Source organism: Engystomops pustulosus, chromosome 2, assembly GCF_040894005.1.
Source record: "Engystomops pustulosus chromosome 2, aEngPut4.maternal, whole genome shotgun sequence".
Lineage (NCBI taxonomy): Eukaryota > Metazoa > Chordata > Amphibia > Anura > Leptodactylidae > Engystomops > Engystomops pustulosus.
The window spans coordinates 51,292,825-51,314,832 of NC_092412.1; the positions used below are offsets into that span (position 1 = coordinate 51,292,825).

The window sequence follows — 22,008 nt, forward strand, 5'->3', positions numbered from 1 at the left end:
GCTGACAGGCTGACGCTTATTAAGATGAATAAAGCCTGGATTTCACATAATTTCCAATCTCCACCAGGTGAAGGAAGCTCAACCTGAATAATTTATGCACTCCTCCTCCTCCTCATTTTCCTCCTTCTCCTCCTCTTTGTACACTAAAGCAGAGGAAACTGGCTATTTTTTGACAGGGCCCACTGGCTCTAGCTATAGTACTTTATGCATTTAATTTTTCTGGAGGGCCACCTACCCGGTCCTCTGTTTTAAACAATTTTTGGGAGTGCCACATACAGGCACTCAATCTATTCAAATTTTCTGGAGGGCCACCTACCTGCTCCTCTGGTTTGAAAACTTTTTTGGACTGCCACATACAGACACTCAATCTATTTAATTTTTCTGGAGGGCCACCTACCTGCTCCTCTGGTTTGAAAACTTTTTTGGACTGCCACATACAGGCACTCAATCTATTCCATTTTTCTGGAGGGCCACCTACCTGCTCCTCTGGTTTGAAAACTTTTTTGGACTGCCACATACAGGCACTCAATCTATTCCATTTTTCTGGAGGGCCACCTACCTGCTCCTCTGGTTTGAAAACTTTTTTGGACTGCCACATACAGGCACTCAATCTATTTCATTTTTCTGGAGGGCCACCTACCTACTCCTCTGGTTTGAAAACTTTTTTGGACTGCCACATACAGGCACTATCCAAATTAAATTGTCTCCATAGCAGCCTCCACACGTTGTCTCCATTGCTACCTCCAAAAGTCGTCCATATAGCTGCCTCCATACATCGTCCCCTTATCAAACGAGGTGTGTCAGGCAGAAATTTGGGTTGTTTTCATGGATTCCACATCAAAGTTGTTAACTTTGTCGCCACCCTGCTGTGTTATCCACAAAATATACTGGCAAACTTTTACCATTTAGGGATATTATTTCAGCGCTTCTTGTGCATCTGTTTACATTCCCCTCACCCGCCATATCCCAAACTTATAAGAACGCTACTACACTTAACTTGGTGCACGCTGGGACCGAGTCTGACCCTGGGGCTGGTCATATACTGCCGACGCAGAGGATTGCGGGGCCTACCTCGGTCCAGGTCTCAAAGGCCTACTATACCTCCTCCTCCCACCCCTCCTCCACCTCCTCCTCCTCCGAATTACCATCCGTGGCCATGGCGCCATCAGTCGGTAGCTCTAGGCACAGCAGCAGTGCCGTCGCTAAGCGACAGCAGGCGGTGCTCAAACTGCTGAGCCTAGGCGATAAAAGGCACACCGCCCAAGAGCTATTACAGGCCATTCCACATCAAACTTGTTAACTTTGTCGCCACCCTGCTGTGTAATCCACAAAATATACTGGCAAACTTTTATCATTTACCGATATTATTTCAGCGCTTCTTGCGCATCTGTTTACATTCCCCTCACCCGCCATATCCCAAACTTATAAGAACGCTACTACACTTGATCTTATACAAAAGGTTCTTAGAAGTGCTGTTTGGGGAGTAGCCTAGAGACAGGGGCTTGGATTGGCGAAAGCTCGCCTGGAAGCGGAGCGCCAGCTCCATCCCAAGATCCAACTAACATAGTTTTAACTGCAGCACCTTTAATCTACTACTAGTTCACTGCCTCCATAATAATAATAATAATAATCTTTATTTATATAGCGCCATCAAATTCCGTAGCGCTTTACAAATCATAGGAAACAAATACAAATGTAATGTAACAGAGCACAACATTTGTATGGAACAACAGGAGTGAGGTCCCTGCTCACCAGAGCTTACGGTTTTTGAAGATGATGGGGTAACACGAGGTAAAAGAATATTTAATGGTCAAGCCATTCTTCTTAGGGAATAGAACAAAATATAATAAATGGAATTGCTGTCGCTTAAACCACTCAGCCGTCATCTTATATACCAGGTCCAGGGTGAATGGGACTGCAGAGAAGTCTGGTGCCTGTTGGTTGCTGGATAACAGATGGGAGGACGACACAGGACGGGTTAGTAGAAGAGTTAAAACTTCATGCAGTTAATGAGTGTTATAGGCTTGCCTAAAGAAATGGGTTTTAAGAGCACGTTTGAAACTTTGGAGGTTAGGTATTAGTCTGATAGTCCGGGGCAGAGCATTCCATAGAATTGGTGCAGCTCTAGAGAAGTCTTGGAGACGCGAGTGGGAGGTCCGCACTAGGGTAGAGGTTGATCTAAGATCACTGGCGGATCTAAGAGCACGGGTTGGGCGATAGACTGAGATAAGAGAGGAGAGGTAGGGGGGTGCATCATTATACAGAGCTTTATGGATGAGGGTTATTATTTTAAACTGTATTCGAAAGGAGACTGGCAGCCAGTGCAGCGACTGGCATGAACTGTAGGCATACATGGTCCCCTTATCAAACGAGCTGTGTCAGGCAGAATTTTGGGTTGTTTTCATGGCTTCCATGTTAACTTTGTCGCCACCCTGCTTTGTAATCCACAAAATATAGTGGCAAACTTTTATCATTTACCAATATTATTTCAGCGCTTCTTGCGCATCTGTTTACATTCCCCTCACCCGCCATATCCTAAACTTATAAGAACGCTACTACACTTGATCTTATACAAAAGGTTCTTAGAAGTGCTGTTTGGGGAGTAGCCTAGAGACAGGGGCTTGGATTGGCGAAAGCTCGCCTGGCAGCGGAGCGCCAGCTCCATGCCAAGATCCAACTAACATAGTTTTAACTGCAGCACCTTTAATCTACTACTAGTTCACTGCCTCCATACATGGTCCCCTTATCAAACGAGCTGTGTCAGGCAGAATTTTGGGTTGTTTTCATGGCTTCCATGTTAACTTTGTCGCCACCCTGCTGTGTAATCCACAAAATATACTGGCAAACTTTTATCATGTACCGATATTATTTGAGCGCTTCTTGCTCACCTCCTTTGGTTCCTCTCTGCCACCCATTGGTTTGAAGCCTGAGTCCATTTAGGGTATGTCGCCATGCCACTCTCTAGCCTGCCGCTGCTGCCGCTGCCTCTGCATGCCGTCCCCTATAGTGTCAGGGTCAATTATTGGATGTTTTAGATGCTATCTAGCTTCATTCTGTCACTCTGTCATGGCCATGCTGTTGCCCATAATTTTGGGATAATGGTGCGATTAAGCAGCCTCAGAGGCATCCATGCATGCTGCCCCTGCTGTTTCCTGTCCATTTCCGTGGTGTTTCCATCCTTTTCTGAGGTTCCCAGGTGTTTGGCCAAGCTTCCCTGTGCAGAGCCTTGGTCCCCTTTAAAAATGCTCGAGTCTCCCATTGACTTCAATGGGGCTCGTTATTCGAGACGAGCACTCGAGCATCGGGAAAAGTTCGTCTCGAATAACGAGTACCCGAGCATTTTAGTGCTCGCTCATCTCTAGTGCACACCCACAGTAGTTAATTTAGTTACAGGTTCTGAAAATGTCACAGTGCCCCCACAAAGAAGCCAATAGTCACAGTGTATGCCCCAGAAGTAACAGTGGTTGCCTCTTGTAGCCAGTTGTAGCAGTGCCTTCCCCCAGTAATAATAGTGTCTGTTCCCAGTAGTAACAGTGCCTACCCCAATAACCAGTAGTCACAGTGTTGCCCCCTGTAGTCGATATCTACAGTGCCTATCCTCAGTAGCTAGTCACAGTTCTTGTCCCCAGTAGCCAAAAGTCACAGTGCCTGCCACAGTAGCCAGTAATAACAGTGCCTGCCCCCAGTAGCCATTAGTAACCCCACAGAAGACAAAGTCATTCCCCCACTAGTCACAGTAATTCCCCAAGTAGTAATCACAATATTGTCCCCAGTAGCCAGTAGTTACAGTGATGTTCCACAGTAGCAAATGGTATATAAAAAAATACTTAACTTGATTCTCTCTGGACCTTCTCTTCTCTCCTGCTGTCTTTTTCATGTTAAATCATAAACTGCGGCGCAGATGACTTGTGATGATAACACACATCTGCCTATGCCAAGTCATCTTCGGCCACAGGGACCGGGTCTTCTCAGCACCTTTGATCTGGCTCAGGCAGGCACTTTATAACACATCGCCTGTGCCCTGTCTAGCATCACACGGGCCGCAACTCTGGTTGCCTGTGTGATGGACATAGAGCAGTGGAGTATGGGAGCTAAAAGTTCCCATGCTTCACTGCAGTAGATAACCAGCATCAGCGAGACGGTCACAATTTTAACAACTGGATTGTCTGAGCCGAGGCAAGCCAATTGGATCCCATGCCTGACAAACAGCAAAAGTGGCACATGGGGTACAAAATGTACAATTATAGCATTTGGCCTATGTGGGCTTAGAAGACAATGCCCCTATATGCAGAGGTAAGTAAAATATTTCCCCCAGTACCCAGTAGTCCTAGTGCCTGCCTCCAGTAGTCCCAGTGCCTGCCCAATAACTAGTAGTCACAGTGATGCCCCCAGTAGTCACAGTGCCTTACCCGCGTATCCAGTAGTCACAGACTATTTTATAGCTAGAGGAGCCTTAAGCATTGGACACAACAGCTTAAAGTTACCCCATTTGATATAGCAGTTAATTCTTTGCCTTGCAACAATGATAGGTTCTTTAAAAAAATTCTGCATGAGATTCCAAAATACTGCAAATTCTCATTAAAATGTACATTAATATGGATTTTGACCATATAACACTATGGCAAATGTCAGTGAGACAATATACTGAATTATATAAGGAGCACTGTTCTATGGGCAAAGTCGTTATTAACGTATATTTTTATGAGAATTTACAGGGTTTTTTTTTAATTTATGCAGAAATTTTTAAAAATAGCTTACCCCAACAAACATGCATTTTCATCCATCACCCGCCTAAGATGTATGGGCAACTTTACTATTTCCTTCTATTGAATTTAAAGGGTTGAATGGGTTAGTCACTATTCAATAAATCTGTTCCATTACACCTCTCTACAAGTATATGTTGTACCTGTGTCTTTTCCTCTTTTGATAGCCTTTCTCTGTTCTCCCTTTTCTGCCCTTTACATATAGTATACAAACAGCTACCATCTCTCTCACTGCTCTGGGCGGTCCTTATGGTGTCTCCCATAACTCTCCTGCTACAGCCCCTTCTATTCACCAGAGTTCAGAAAAATAATCACAGAGAGTCTACACAAAGTAAAAAAAAAAAGTAGCAAGAGTGCTGAATCACTTGATGAACATTATAGGATTATCTACATGGCAGTTAAGGCAAATGGGAAATTTATGTAAAATAGGGGCTAATCCCTTAAAATAATATGATCCCTTCTAGAATGTCTGTTTGTGTAGCAAAGTAATTTAATATCCCTGTAAAGGGAACTTGGACCACAAATTGTTATGAAGAGAATGGAGAGGATCACAATAATGGGGGACATTTACTTAACCGTCTGGAGGAGTTTCAAAAAGTGCATTGTCTGACGACAATGCATTGTGCCGTGATTCACTAACATCGTGCACCTGATTTCCTGCATGAGTTGCATCCCCGCTCAGGTCTGCCGGAGTTCACCTTCTTCTTCCCGGTGTATGTAAGTGGATTGTCTTGTGGCACAATTTTAAGCCCCAAAGTCTTTTACATTCTGGGAGGCACAGCAATATGGAGAAAAAGATCTATAAATTCTGTAGTTAAATGACCCCTGGAGTCTCCTTGGATATAGAAGGACTTCATTGAAACCCAGACACTACTTACTGTATATACTCGTGTATAATCCGAGTTTTTCAGCACAAAAAATGTGCTGAAAAACCTCACCTCAGCTTATACATGAGTCAATGATTTAAAAAAGTACTGTATACTACATGGGGACAGGCTGTTTGCTACGTGGTGCTGGCTGTATAGTACATGGGGGCTGGCTGGCTATATACTACATGGGCGCTGGCTGGCTGTATACTACACCCTTGGCTTATACCCGAGTCAATAGGTTTTCCCAGTTTTCTGTGGTAAAATTAGGGGTCTCGGCTTATACTCGGGCCGGCTTATACTCGAGTATATACATTAAATTCTAAATTCACATTTACAAGTTCACTTTGGGAATCATAATCCTATATTTTCACTTGCTTAAAGGGAAGTTTAATCACGTTACAACATGTTCCAGAGCCACATGTTTAAACAATTCTGACCCTTATTTGACATTGTTAATAAAGTTTACAACGGAGTCTGAGACAGATGTTCTGTCCCCATGAATTTATTTATGTAAAATGTAAAACAGGGTGTGAATCTAACAACACGCAATTGTAATTGCTCCGCGAGCTCCATAGGAAGCCGCTCACTCCTTCTTCCACCCCATTTTTTATTTGTGAAGTCATACCATAAGTTTATTTATACCACACACTTCATATACAACTAAAGACTATACATATAGGTGTGTGCATTCAATAGATAATACATGTTTTATTTTTTGTTGGTCCAACAAGCAATGGAAAAAAAATAAATAAAAATTAATTAAAAAATACTAGTTTGATTAATATGTAGTTAAGAGGAATTTACAGATATGAAAGTAGAAACCCACGTTGCAGAAAAAGAATATGCTTTATACAGCGATGTGTTTTCTTGGTTCTCTAGTCGATGAAGCGACTCAACACGGGGAATGTTCCAGTTGTGCGGCTTCAGAGTCATGATGTGTGATCTCTGGTAGGAGGACGCATAAAACTCTGCTGCCCTAGACAGATGGATGTTCAACAATCTTTTAGGCGTGAAAGTTGTAGTACAGTCTGAAATATATACATTATATAAATATATTCATCAATTATAAGAAACAAATTTTATTTCTTTAAATTTTGAAATTAAATTAGAATCTAATACTAAAGAAATAGATTAATAAAATTCTAAAATTTTGGCCAACCTATTATTACTAAAGTTTCTGTGAGTTGTCCTATATCAATGGTATTCTAACCAAGTTCAGATCTAGCAGGCAGAAAAATATCACATTGATTTGAACTATCACTACAAGCAGTTACTATTATAGTTACCACCATTACTACTGTTATTAATTTTATTGAATTACAATTAGTACTAGGTGAAATCACAACATTATTGAGAGCCGTCATTTTGGGGAGTATCGTCGCTCCCTGTTGACATTATTGGAAGCGACGACCCTCTGCAAAATAGCAGCACGTGTGGCTGCAGCAAATTCAATGCTTTAAATGCATTTAAAAAGTTAACACTCGTGATCGATGCCAGAAGTCAGGTCCAAATTTTAACGGGTCCACTCATCAGTAATAATAAGTAGTAATTTGTGGTCCATATTATAATATTTGTATTGTCTTAGTAAAGAGTATATTGATAAAACAGGGGTAGAATGGATAAATATGTATAGGATACTGCACTTACTTCACCGATACCCCATTGTTTACTATGTCCCAGTTGGGGTCTACTTCCTGCTCACATCTTCACACACAGGAAATGCCATAAAATGTCACCCCATCTACTCTACGACTGAGGACCATGTCTAGTAATAACATGAGCAGGCATTTCTTTTGTATTAAGACAGAATCAGGAGAAAGTAGAGTACATCAGGCAACAGTAGACATCCCAATTTTCTCTTATGCATAACCCATTTATTGTACAAATGGGGCCAGTAAGGATATTGCCCTACTAGTGCTGCTGTTTTCAGTAAAAACACTACTTAGTTCCTTGTTATAAAATAGAGGTACCTTACCATTATCCAGCTACTGTGTAATTACCTATACCAACAAGCTCTGCCAGCAAAACCTCTTGGGACAAATTGTTCCACCACCACTGTCTAGTGATACATTGACTAAGCCTACTAAGCATAGAACATCTCCTGTTTCTGGGTTGTTCTAGTGGAGAACTGAGCAATATATGCTTCTTGTGAGACGTTACTAAACTGACAAATTGGATCTAATATGATATAGTTGTTGTTACCAAGCCATTTACTATGAGAATTTGACAAATGTGTCAAGGTAGCTTTGAGGCAAAGTTTTCCTCATCCCAACATGGAAGACAAATATGTATATTTCCCTCAATAGACAAATTAAACTATTGTTTCACTAGAACGGATCTAAATACTTGAATTCACAGTAGTGCTACAAGTTAAAGGGGTTGTCCGAGAGTTGTGAAAAAAAAACTAAAGGTGACCGGAGGGGGCTTCTTAAAAAAATAAAGATCTACTTACCTTCCGGCGCCCTCTGGTGTCCCGCGCTGCTGTCACTCCGGTCCGCGCGCCATGTAAACAAACATGGCCGCCGGAGCAGTGCTGGATTCAGCTTCTGGCTGGACCCGATAAACTTCCGGCCCCCATACACAATGCTTTGAATAGGCATGGCTGGCCACTTCCGGCCGGAAGTCCAGCACTGCTCCGGCGGCCATGTTTGTTTACATGGTGCTGGGACCGGAGCGACAACAGCGCAGGAGACCGGAGGACGGCGGAAGGTAAGAAGATCTTATCTTATCAGTATTTCAGCTCTGCAACCAGCGACTTCTCAAATGTGACGCAAGAGCTACAGTGTATGATAAATACCTCCCATTATCTTTAAGAGATAATTCCTTCACGATTTTTCATCATTGTTGTGAAACCCACTGACCACTAGCCATGACCATAACTGGATATACTGTATCTATGTTGACTATTTAAAAATTACTTAACTGTCCATAGCCTAAAATTGGCACCATTGCCTATATTTCACTTGTCTAAAATAAAGTGGTGTAATTTTTAGAATTACAACGTGCACAAGATATGGTAAACCAGTGAAAAGTTTAATATAATAACTTGTTAAATTTCACAATCAACATAAATTCAGTTTAAACAATGCAAAAAAAAATATTATGGGACAAATGGTAGGACATAAGGTTTGGGAACAAAAAACTCTAAATACTTAAAATCACATTGTACACTAACTGCTAATATAAAATTGCATTATTGGACATGTTTAATAAATGCCCCCCTTGTGCTCTTATGAAAATGGACCATCTTCTTTATTCCGGAGTCTTTTTTGTCAAAAATGATCTACCATAGCACAAGTATAGGGCAGAAACATTATCATCAGTGATAAACAGGGGCATACTGTAACTAGAGGAGTAGAAGGGGCACTTGCACCCTGCTCAAGGTCTTTAGAGGGCTCAAAAGGTCATATTTACACATATTTTAGTTCTATATTTGAACAAATGGCAAAAGATTTTGCTTTATGGTCCAGTAACTCTAAGTTACACCTCTGGTTATAAATCATATCAGCTTCTAACTGATATAGTTACTAACAATGCTTAACACTGTATGCAATATAATAAAATGTATGCAACTGAATGCAAAGCTTATTTAACATGCACATTGCAATCTACATCTACACCTTGAAATCATAAGGATCTGGAATTGGAATTTTATTCCAATGTCATTAATATTTGACTCTATGTCATGGACTTGGATGATGATTTTTGGCCAGTACTTTTTTTTAAGTGACTGTACCCCTAGTATGCCATGTGTATACTACCACTGCTCTGTGGGGTCCTTGATGGTCTTTGACTTGTTCTTTCAGAAACTGTAAGATGTATATGAAATATGTGCACTTTTACTGCAAATTACTGGTCACATGTAGTGATGCCTTCAGATGTGGAACTTGGCCTATGAGGCCAGTGATTGGATAATGTAGTAATGTGTGCATGTATGGCAGTACAATTGTGTACCTACCAAGACCAGGAAGGGCCATCAGAGAAGTGATGTTAAAGCTGAATTTGCGGCTAATTTTATAGAACTCCTTAAATAAAATCAAAATCAAGCATCATAAACCAGGGACCGTTACTCATAGATCCAAGCACCATGACATGACTTGGGGATGGGGGGTGGGGGAGGGATGTTACCAGGTACAACTCCATGTCCTGGCTTCACAGCCTATTACACTGTTTCACACTCCCCCCTCTGCTCTCTCAGCACTTTTGCTCTCTGCCTGATATAATGTCACTACAACACAGGAAGTTTCAGGACACAGTGGGAGGGGGAAAGTGCTCTGCACATTGTGCCTGCATATGAATCTGCAGCACTCCACTATACTTCCCTTGGCCTCTATTTAAAGAATGGCTACTATCAGGTGTACCATGCCGAGCAATTTCCACTCAAAGCCTTACACTTAAGAACATGCACCGACCCCAAAGATTTTCTTTGGAAGTGTCAGCAAAGATGGGGAGGAATAGAACCTGCCTTATCTATTGCGGGATGGGCTGTAGGCGCGTTCCCAGTGCCGTGAGGCTACAGCTAATTTAGCCAAATTTATATAAAATTGGTTGCCAAATCACAACCTGGCTCATCTGCCTTGAGTCCTTACATGCTGTGGTATACATGGTCAGTGCAAAGGCATGATTATATTTTATAATAAAAATATACCAGATGGCATCCATCGACTAGGTGTGATGATGTCATCATATATTTAAAGGCATATTGGGATGGGCCCAAGTTATATTTACAAATATACAGCGGCTCCAGCTCTTTCAAGCTCTGTCATTTGGCAATACAAAATGCTCTTCTAGACTTCTGTACCACCATGTCATCAGTCCAATAAGTCTGTTTGATCATAGATCACCATGGTGGACAAGCAGAGGGTCATGCCTAGATATAAACTATATCATTTGAATAAACCTGTTTGATAAAATATTAATAATACTATAAATAATAAATTAAGGTTTATAAGCAAGGTCAATATCTAAGGTAAAATACCAAAACTTTCTGTGCTATGGTTTGAAGAAAAACCACAGAAGAAATTTTGGATTTTACAAAATCTTTTAACTGGCACATTGGCCCTTGCTTTGTAATTTAAAGACAATGTCCATTAAGTGAGATAAGATCTAGCACTCTTGCTACATAGAGAATGGCTTATTTACACGGTCAGGACATTCCAGAGAGCGTCTCTTGTGCGGATGTTGTTCAGGCTCCTCATTCCAGTCATCTGATGGAGCATAGGTTCCCAAAAATATAGTCAGCTTCTCCCTGGGGGATTGTATGTTTGGGTAGAGAATGTAATTGTACACCAAGGCAGCTAAGGCACCGCCTGTAAGTGGTCCGATCCAGAAGATCTACAACACAAGATATAGTGAGACAAATCAGCGGTTGCAAATTCTGTTTATAAGACATAGAAAAATACTTTATTATTTACTTTAGCATCTAAATTCTATCGATCTATCACCTTCTATCTATCTACGGTATGTATCAATGTATCTTTCTATCTATCTATCTAAACATAGAAAAGTTTTTTTAGCGGCACTGCAACAAACAAAAATTAGAGTGGGTGCACACTACTCAGGACCAGCCACGTCCCTCAACAAATAGAAAAATGAACGGCACTCCAATAAGTAGTTGAATAACTCAAGTGGTGCTTATTCCCAAGTTGCTACGTTTCAGCTTTCTCCGAGCCTTTCTCTATCTATTTGTTATCCATCTTATCTTATCCATCACTCTATCAAATCTAACTATTCATCTCATATCTATGTAGTTTATCCAGCACCACAACAGCTTTAAACTAAGTTGAAAACTGTTCTTTAACAAGCATAATAGAGGAATGGGTATGTTCTGTCTATCCAAGAGAATGAATACATTGGTGCTATTTGTCCTACTTTGCATTCTTTCTATCATCTATTTCTATTTATCAGTTATATATTAATCTCTCTAACTTTTTTTCAATTCAGAGCATGATATTTTATACTTACCCAGTTATTGCGAAAGATTCCTGTTATAACTGCTGGAGCAAATGATCGGGCGGGATTCATAGAGCAACCAGTGAAGTATATCTAAAGGGTTTAAAATAAGATTCTTATTAGATGATTACAACTCTAGGACCCAAATGATAAATACTTTGAATTATGAACTGCATTGTTATACGTATGTTCCTTCAATTGTGTAATTCTGACCTAGCACATATACATGGGGTGTATTCTGCTCCATGAAGCCAATGGAATCTGCACAATATTTTGGAACTAAAAGCGCTAATGCACCAGGAGCATCAAACTAGCTAAGAAATATTCTGCTTAGAATATGTATCTACCCAATGGCAGATATGTTCTCTTAAAAGTGTAAGGGAGAAAAATAAAAGATCAATTCCCTGAACTATTCAATAAAAATCTTTCAAAATGTATTCTACACTTTAAATTACTATTATTTCAGGGTAGACATTAACATATAACAAGTTAATAAAATCCAATGGGAAGACAAAACATTAAAAAAAATAAAATAATGAAATAGATGTTATACATACCCCTACAAGGTGACCCAAAGTAACAGAAAGGCCAATGGATATAGCTGGCGACCCTACATTATCTGTTCGACGACTGTCAGTAGACGCAAAGATGCACAAAAGCAGTTGAAAGGTAAGAATCATCTCAACGACAAAACCCAGTCCCGGACTTGTGTTGTTACTGAGCTGTAATGTTAACCTATGGTTAGTATCTCTATAAAAATAGTAAATGGTCATTACAGGTACATACACTATGATAGCATTGACTAAATGTATTAAATAAGTTGACTAGTTTATAATTTGATTACATTACCAATGTAAAAAGTCTGCCACAATGTATAACCCAACAGGACTCATAGGAGTCATAGGCCCACATTTATCAAAACTAGTGCAAACTGTACTATGTGCAGTTTGCTTGTAGAGTGTGCAGGGGGCGCTAGATTCATGAAATATGTCACATGGTCTTCATGAATCTGGCGCCCCCTAAACTGCTGTGGCAGAATGCACCATTTTTTCTGGGTGTTTTTATGGTGCACATCGGACCCAACTGTAGCGCATGGCCTGACAAAGGACTACCACGCCCCTTTAGGTGCACATTTTTTCTGTCTTGTCGGACGAGGTGCAGCCGCGACAGAAAACTGATGCAGACACTTTATAATTACATTTTCAAGCAGTTTGCACATTCTTTCTAGTGCAAGGGCAGACAGAAAACTGGTGCAAAGGCTTTAATAAGTGTTGGCCATTGTAGTCCTGATTACCACACCCATACACATTGATTGACAGCTCTATCGGTATCAGTACACACCTCCTCTGTCAATCCCAGTGTCTCTTGCTGCCATCTGTGCTGAGTTCAGCATCCGGACGGCCAAGGAGCTGACATAAGTGGACGGGTGGGCGTGGACGGTCACCTCACCCATCCGGAAGCCGAACTCAGCGCAGCTACCATGTCCCTGTAAACAAGCAGGGGCACTACCCAAAGGGAAGGAGCCTGCCTGCAGAATTTTAAAAAACAGTTGGACAACCCCTTTAAGATGGTAGAAGAATTTTGTAATGGATATATGGACTACAAATAGCCACTCCCAGTTTTCTCCTAAACATGGGTTGTCTTCCGATGTTTAGGGGGTTGACCTTGAGGGAGTCAAATAAGAACTTGTCTGTGTCCTCCACAATATGAGTAGGTATTAGTTACCTGTTGGTGAAAATAAACTCATCCTATGTACTAGACATGATATGTATTACATTATTTCAGCACCTATCTTTAGCTCTACATGTCTGCAGGAAAAGTATGGAGTGAATCTTGAGTTTATCCGCCAAAGACATAAGATTACATATACAGGCAGTCCCCGGGTTACGTACAAGATAGGTTTTGTAGGTTTGTTCTTAAGTTGAATTTGTATGTAAGTCGGAACTGTATATTTTATCATTGTAACCCCAGCCAAAATTTTAGTTGGTCTCTGTGACAATTGGATTTTTAAAATGTTCTTATGTTGTCATAAGAACCAGGATTAACAATAAAGCTTCATTACAAACATCTGTGATAACTGTTATAGCTGTTTATTGTAGCTTAAGGCTAAAGAACAGTAAATTACCAGCATCTGGAGGGCCGTTTGTAACTAGGGGCCGTTTGTAAGTCGGGTGTTCATAAGTAGGGGACCGCCTCTACTCGTATTTTACTTGAAGCCTGTGAATGAGTAATCCCCTGTCAGGACCTTATGATAGTACTCATGAATATGAGGTCAAGGTGCTGGCAGGGTGATTGTTTATGGACAGACAGAGATCACATGACCCTCCACCTGCGGCCATTTTATGGACAGGAATTTCTGGCTGATAAGGTAGAAGACAGGAGGTTTCACTTCACATATCAAGAAAGTGGTGCAGAACTATTACTAGATGTATATTGGTAAATTACCTAAATTACCTTTAAGTATGGCACAGGTAGTTTAAGCAACATCATCCAGCCAGAGGCTCTACATATATGTCAAAGCATTAAAGACATATACAAATGTAAAATAGTAGAAACAGGGACGTAACTACAGTGGTAGCAGCCATAGCACACTGGGGTCTCCGGGATCTGGTGTATTGGGTGTATGCTTTATGTGTGTATGGAGTATATATAATGTATGTGTTTGTGTATGCTGCATGTCTGTTTCTGGCATTGTATGTATGTATTTGCTGTATGTGTATGTATGTGTGATGTGTATATGGGTGCATGGGCGTATATGGTACTGTATAAATGTTTAAGCTGTATGTATATGTAGTGTTTGTATACTGTATGTATGTTTTTGATGTATGTATATATACTGTATCTATAAGTATACTAATGTATGTGTTATGAGTGTGTAATATGTAGATTTTTTTTAAGGGGAAAAAATTCTGAAATCTGCTACCTGCATCTACTAGTTACACCCCTGAGTAGATAGTAGTGGAATAGTGGAAAGTATAAGCATAATAATATAATAGAATTTACACACACTTTAATGTATTATGTATAATAAAAGAACATTATGGATATTCAATATTTTCAACATGATCTGCAAAAAAATTAGATGAGACAGAGCAAATCTGACATTCATTCAGTCTCGATGTATGCATTCGGGTTCTTGCTATGATCACCAGAAAATAGTATAATAAAACATAATGCTGCTATATAAGTAAAACAAGAACATAAAAACATCTAAATCACTAATGCTATACAATACTATAAAATATATCAAATCACAATAAAAATAATCTTTTTGCCTAGTTTTGGTCATGATAAAATATGTCCAGAATTAACATGATTTTTTTATGACTTCAGTGCTCGTAAATTGTTTTACAAAATAATTATCTGTTACATGATGTTCCTCATAAAGACTGAGTAAATAATATGGACTAAGAAATTCCCATAATAACAATTTGAGATTGTTGTTGATACCCTATTAGATGGATAGGATTACATAAGTCATGGCCTTTGGTGAACTTGTTTATCAGAAGTCCTAATTTAGATAAAATCAGCTTCTGATGTAAAATACTCCAAATAAAAGCTGTGTATAAATATTTGGTAAACGTTTACCAAAACAGCCAATTCTGACAATATTGGCCATCCCGTCCTTTAGCAATAGTTGGCAATAGCCAGAGGCACACCAAATACAATGTGATCTCTTTAGAAGTATGTCATGATTGGTCAGTGGAGTATTTAGACATTTGCTTTGCAAATTTCAAATGTGTTTTATAATTTATATATATATATATATATAATATATATATATATATATATATATATACAGTCAGTCCCCGGGTTACATACAAGATAAGGTCTGTAGGTTTGTTCTTAAGTTGAATTTGTATGTAAGTCGGAACTGTAAATTTTACCATTGTAATCCCAGCCAGAACTTTTTTGGTCTCTTTGACAATTGGATTTTAAAAATGTTGGATTGTCATAAGAACCAGGATTAACAATGAATCTTCATTACAGACACATTTGATAACTGTTATAGCTGTTTATTGTAGCCTAGGACTAAAGTACAATAAATTACCAATATCCAGTGGTCCGTTTGTAACTAGGGGTCGTATGTAAGTCGAGTGTTCTTAAGTAGGGGACAACCTGTATATATATATATAAAACACAAGATCTGACCTATAAACTTAAATAAACATAAATTATCGCAACCCTAAATCCTCTTTAAAGGTTCAACCTAGTTTCCAGTCCACAATGTAAAATACAAATGATCCAACAAATTTCATAAGGACCTCATCATCTGAATCCCTTTATCTGCTTTCTGGACTACAATGTTGGAGATATTTGAGTTACTGAAGTCTCAAGTCTTGACATTGCACTGCACAGTTATATCCAATAGTAATAGATTGTTTTCCTTATAGTATATAAAATATTCTCAACCGTCTTAGTGTTTTGGATAGCACTGAGTTATTTATGTACATTATCTGTGCTTCGTTTCACATTTAGCCATATGTAAATAATTTCTAACCTAATGACACATCACTTTGGCTCCGTCACGTCTACCAAATTATTTCATACTTACTGTGTTAATTGCAAGGTTTCCTCGAATAGCTGGTGGAACCACACCATAGAGAATACCAGCACCAGCCAGTGCCCCCAAAAGCTGGGCAATGATGTAGAAAATACATCTCCATATTGATATGTGAGATCCAAGAAGAAAGGCAAAAGAGACTGCAGGATTTATATGAGCTCCACTAACATGTCCCACCGCCTGGACCATAGTACCTATCACCAAACCAAAGGCCAATGAGATCTGTAGCACAGTAGGTAGAGCAGCTGGCCATCTCAGTGCAGAGCCCAGTCCAAAAAACTCAAAGATCAGTGTGGCTAGAAATTCGGCAAATACAGCCCTGTAAAAGGCCAATGAACAAAGTTCTCTCCTCAATGAGATGCAGGCTGGCATGGTTGTAAGATGTCTTGTCCTTGTAGCTATCTAAATTTGCAAGTAGGTTGCCAGCTTATATATTTGTGCAGGTGACAAATTAGATGAGAGGTGGAGAAGACTACAGGTTCCTCCCCTGGTTGTACATGTTAAATAACAGTTTAGCCTAATATAATGTAAACCTCCCTCTGTGTCACCTGGAATGGAGTCATTTTTTTTTTTCACCTATGACGTATAATTAAATAGATTTATATAACATCTGAGATTGAATTGACACACTCTTATCTATTTCATAAGCTTCTATTGTCCTGCCTGAATTTTGTCAGCTTTCCACTAAAAGATTTCTCAATCGTCATCTCTTGCTCCTCAGACTTTCTGCCAGCAGGCTTCTTTCCACGCTGAGTCAAAATTAGTTAGAATGTCTTAATCTTAAGATCAGAGCTGTGAGAACTTTCACACTTTTGTTGCTAAGTTTATAAATCACTTACCTTAAACAGTTTTCTGGGTAATTAAGTGGTAACAATCCCCTGTAGTATATAGCCTACCAGCCCCTGTAGTATATAGCTCACCAGCCCCTGTAGTATATAGCCTGTCAGCCCTCGTAGTGTATACCCTGCCAGTCGCATATAGCTCACCAGCCCCCTGTAGTATACAGCCTGCCAGTCCCTGTAGTATACAGCCTGCCAGCCCCTGTAGTATATAGCCTGCCAGCCCCCTGTAGTATATAGCCTGCCAACCCGTGGAACATATAGCCTACCAGCCCCCTGTAGTATATAGCTTGCCAGCCCCTGGAGCATACAGCCAACTAGCCCCTGTGGTATATAGCCTGACAGCCCCTGTAGTGTATAGCCTGGCAGCCCCTGTAGTATATAGTCTGGCAGCCCCTGTAGTATGTAGCCTGGCAGCCCCTGTAGTATATAGCCTGCCAGCCCCCTTTAGTATATAGTCAGCCATCCCTGGTAGTATATAGCCTGCAAACCCCTGTAGTATATAGCCTGCCAGCCCCTGTAGTATATAGGTCACCAGCCCCTATAGTATAAAGTCTGCCAGCCACTGTAGTATATAGCTCGCTAGCCCCCTGTAGTATATAGCCTGCCAGCCCCTGTAGTATATAGCCTGTTAGCCCCTGTAGTATATACCCTGCCAGTAGTATATAGCTCACCAGCCCCTGTAGTATATAGCCTGCCAACCCCCTGTAGTATATAGCCTGCCAGCCCCCTGTAGTATATAGCCTGCCAGCCCCTGTATTATATATCCTGCCAGCCCACTGTAGTATATAGCGTGCCAGCCCCTGTAGTATATAGCCAGGCAGCCACTGTAGTATATAGCCTGCCAGCCCCCTGTAGTTTATAGCCTGCCAGCCCCCTGTAGTATATAGCCTGCCAGCCCCCGTTAGTAGATAGCCAGCCCCTGTAGTATATAGCCTGCCAGCCACTGTAGTATATAGCCAGCCCCTGTAATATATTGCCTGCCAGCCCCTAACCCCCGTATATAGCCTGCAGCCCCTGCCCCCAATATAATGCCTATAGGAAAAAAACTAAAAGTGTACTCACTCAGGTTCTATATCCATTGCGGCTCCAGCATTGGCTCTGTGTCACTGAATGGTCCGTCGCAGGTGCCATGACGACAGTAGAGTGCAGTTACTGTGTGTTGTAGGCGATCCTGAACTGGTGGATTTTCAGGTTATGTTTGAAAGTTTGGAATGTGGGGGACAGTCTGACACATTTTGGTAGAGAGTTTCAGAGTATGGGAGATGCACGGGAAAAGTCCTGGAGACGGTTATGAGAATTGTGGATGGTAATTGAGTGAAGCTGAAAGTCCTGTGAGGAACGGCGATCACGTGTGGGGCAGTATTGGCTGATTAGTTCAGAGCTATATGGAGGGGACATGTTGTGGATGGCTTTGTAGGTCAGGGTTAGTATTATTAATTGAATTTGCTGTGCAATGGGTAACCAGTGGCAGTGAGGAGAGGCAGAGGAGAAGCGAGGAGACAGATGGATTAGCCGGCAAGCAGAGTAAAGGATGGATTGGAGGGGCGGTAAAGAGTTAGCTGAGAAGAATATTGCAGTTGTGCAAGTGGGAGATGATGAGGACATGGACTAGTAATTTTGTAGATGAGTATCATTTGGAGAGAATAAGATCTAGACCATGCTTCATGTTACACCTGGATTCATACATATTTGTATTTATTAGGTATACAGTAAGTATAATACTACTACTACTGCTACCCTACTAGAATGCCCAATGTGATTCCAATCTTTTTCCTCCATGTGTGTGGGGGGAGGAATGTTAAAGAAAACCTCAGACTTCTCATACAAGAGGCAAGGAAAGAACTCATTAGGGAGAACATTTGTTTGATATAAATCAGGGAACATAGTGGTGGTTAAACAGATCATTAAAATGAGTTTGTGAAATTTAGGAAGTGAAGGGAACCACTTAATGTTTAAGTTCATACTTGCCACCTTATTCTGTAGTTGAAGCTCAGTTATAAATTGACATCAGTGGTATAAAATTATCATACATGATTAGAAACATGATTTCTGGGTAAAATTCAGAATATATTTTATCAAGACTCGTAAGACAGCAAGAGTCCTTCTGAGCACACCCGACAGTACTTTAGTAATGGTGTAACAGGAGTATTGAATTTCATGACACAAGCGATATAATGATCGTATGTTCAAGCCCCCTATTAGGGCTAATACAAAATGAAGAAAATATTTGCTAAAATTTTATGGCTATGTTTTGGTAATAGAATAAAAGTAGAAATGCAAACATGTCCTCAAAGGAAACCCACCATTCAATTCCTCTCCAGGTTCTCTGAAGCACTAGTAACCCACCTCCCTGATCCTTTGGTACTTTCCCCTATACTGTCTGCTGAAATCTTGCGGCCATGATGTGGATCGGCTCTGTGCAGCCACTCAGTAGCTGGAGAGCCCGGAGTCTGGAGGGGCTCTGGGTTCTCTGTTTATGGTCCCCGCAGCACTTGTGCTTCATTTAATTAAAGATAAAACTTTATTTTATACTAAAGTACTGGAACACGGCTCTGAATAAACTTCTAGTTGCATGAATGGTTCATACACATATCATTTTATGGTAATTTCCCTTTAGGGGCTCACCACAATTACATTACACATCTATTAGCAGAATTAACTATTTACAGACTGATTTTATTGACATATTTAGTTTATTGACATTTACTTACTCATACATCTAGTGGAGAATTCCAATTTAAGTATATATTATCTTAAAAAGCCTTCAAGGCATTGCTGTACCACGCATGACCAGTAGGAGCCATAGCTGCATATTAAACAATGATAGCGTGTATATTCACAACACTATGCTAGGACAGAATTTGCATGTACCATACTTGTGACTGTATCATGCATATGGTATTCAATTCTGAATATTAAAATTGCAATTGGCATTTCATAAGTTGGGTTGGAATGGTTCCAGAGAAGATCTTGTTGTTGAGTACTAGGTACACTTAGTCCTTATCTCCAAAACCAATGATTCTATCCCTATCTTGAAAATGTATTTCAGCAGATTATGTCCGATGTGTATAGCACGGACCCCCGGCTTGATCTACTGTATAGACAACTTCTCATGTTAATATTTGCACACTGTGTTTTACTTTCATTCTGCAGGCAATTGTTGTAACTTGCAGATGTTAATTGCTGTAAAGTTAAATCAGACCTAGCAACCTTTACCGTGTATCTTATGATCCAGTGATTTGTACATTGTCCTTCCTGGCTCCACTTTCATCTTACACAAGATATCAAGACGAATTAATGTATATTATATTATCTTATATTAAAATCTGTGGATGACTACTTGTACAAGCGCCTCCAGCGTTATTACAAGCGTTATCTCTGCCCTATATGTTATATTATGCATTAAAGTTCTATACTACTTACTTTCTTGTTTAATATAGGTTAGAGACAAGGCCAGATTATAAGGAAGGTTCCAGGGGTGCACGCCCCAGGGCCCCCACCACTTTACTTATAAGTGGGCCTCCACCAGCAATGTCCAAAAGTCAGTTCACAGCTGTGACAGTGACTCAATGACTCTGTACATGCAGCGTGCTTTTTCATGAGCTGTCCTGCATGCAGAGTGACACCTGATCTATCTGCCTTCTTAGCCTCTTCTTACCCTTACATTAGTTGGCTAAACAAGTCCTAGCCAATCAATGTTAGGTTTACTTCCTCATAGATCGGCCCGATCTATCAGTGTAGGGTGAGAACTCTAAGGTAATTAGTGATGTAAGGGATTGGCAACTAGTACTAGTAGTCAGTGTTACTGCCACTGCCACTTAGCCAGCTAGGCCAGGAGCTAGGCCAACAGCAGTGATGTGTATGACTGTCTGAGCTACATTCAGTGGGGGCCTCCTCCAGATTTTGCACCCAGGGGCCCCCACTGAATGTAGCTCAGATAGTGCTGGGTCCCCTTACACAACTCCTCACACCAATCAGTCATGTTCCATCTGTTTGAGTAGTATCACTTGACCCATTATTTTAGCACTAGGTGTACCCAGGTCTTTAAAAACTAGGGATAAAAAGTCCCAAGATTTGTGTTTTGAATCTTCTTCTTCTAAAAGTTAAATTGTTGCTAGAGGTAATAGCAATTCTGATAAATCAGGTGATGTCTTCCCTGAGTGGAGCAGACTCTCTTCTATTACTCAGCAGTCTCTTACATGCAGACATGTGGGAAAGGAATTTGCATGTGAGTTTCCAGGGAAGCATAAGGAAAACTATGACTGCAGTGCTACCTCAACTAAGGCAGCTCCCTCTACCTCAATGCCTGACTTTCAACTAGCCTAGGGCCATTTGTGGGATAACAGACAAACCAAGTCTCTTCCGAAGAAAGGAGTGTTGTGAACATTTTTATATACTTTATTAAAGGGGTTGGCTCATGAAAGATTTCAATGCCCTAGTGATGTTTACACAATAAAGATCATTTTAACCTTTTTAATTTACAATTTTACTTAGTTTTTTTGGCCGTTTTAGCTCCTATCACTCCCTAGGATGGACAGTGAAAAATTCCAGAGTATTGGTGGGGAATCTCTAAGCAGACACATTATGATCCCTCTAGTGCTAGGAGATGATGTATGCTGATAATGTGCTTAAATTATCAGGGTACAGGTTTATATACAATTTCATTTAGCTTTTGAACATTCTACTAATATCTGACACACAAAAAGAGAGATGAGACAGATCAGAGATGAGAGAGGATGAGATTCATGAAATGCATATCACACACAATGACTTTCTCAGCTCTGCTATATAGCCATAATATACACTGTCAGCTCTGTTGTGTCTCCTTCCCCTGGATAAAGACCTTATCTGCCTGTATCTCCCAGACAAAGGCTGCAAACCAGCCAAAACGCGCGTCGGGGCTGTTGTCTTTCCAGGCAACGATCAGTGCAATATGGGTAAGCTCTTTGTTTTACTTGTGATCACCACTTTCTATTGTATTACTATCTGTTAATGCTTCCCACCAGTACTATATATGT

The 22,008-nt window shown here is 40.4% G+C and overlaps 1 protein-coding gene across 2 annotated transcripts; it reads right to left on the bottom strand.

The window, feature by feature from the left end:
- Positions 1-6,169: 6,169 nt before the first annotated feature.
- LOC140117644 (aquaporin-5-like) lies at positions 6,170-16,598 on the bottom strand. 2 transcript variants are annotated; one of them, XM_072134571.1, is made up of 5 exons: positions 16,140-16,598; positions 12,142-12,306; positions 11,597-11,677; positions 10,775-10,966; positions 6,170-6,608 (listed from the first exon to the last, which is right to left on the bottom strand). In XM_072134571.1, exons 1-5 carry the CDS (start codon positions 16,518-16,520, stop codon positions 6,525-6,527), a joined length of 903 nt encoding a protein of 300 aa, XP_071990672.1. In that variant the 5' UTR covers positions 16,521-16,598; the 3' UTR covers positions 6,170-6,524. The 2 variants fall into 2 exon arrangements, with proteins under 2 accessions (XP_071990672.1, XP_071990673.1); XM_072134572.1 differs by having other exon boundaries at positions 6,170-6,660; positions 16,140-16,595.
- Between the last annotated feature and the right edge of the window lie 5,410 nt (positions 16,599-22,008).

Bases quoted from the DNA above. Each gene is read 5' to 3' on its own strand.
- LOC140117644 (XM_072134571.1), bottom strand. From the start codon at position 16,520: ATGCCAGCCTGCATCTCATTGAGGAGAGAACTTTGTTCATTGGCCTTT. The intron at 12,307-16,139 runs GTAAGTATGAAA...TTAACATTACAG, and splicing joins GAAACCTTGCAATTAACACA to CTCAGTAACAACACAAGTCC. The intron at 6,609-10,774 runs GTAAATAAGCCA...CCATCTGTCTAG, and splicing joins CTCTGGAATGTCCTGACCGT to GGCAGCAGAGTTTTATGCGT.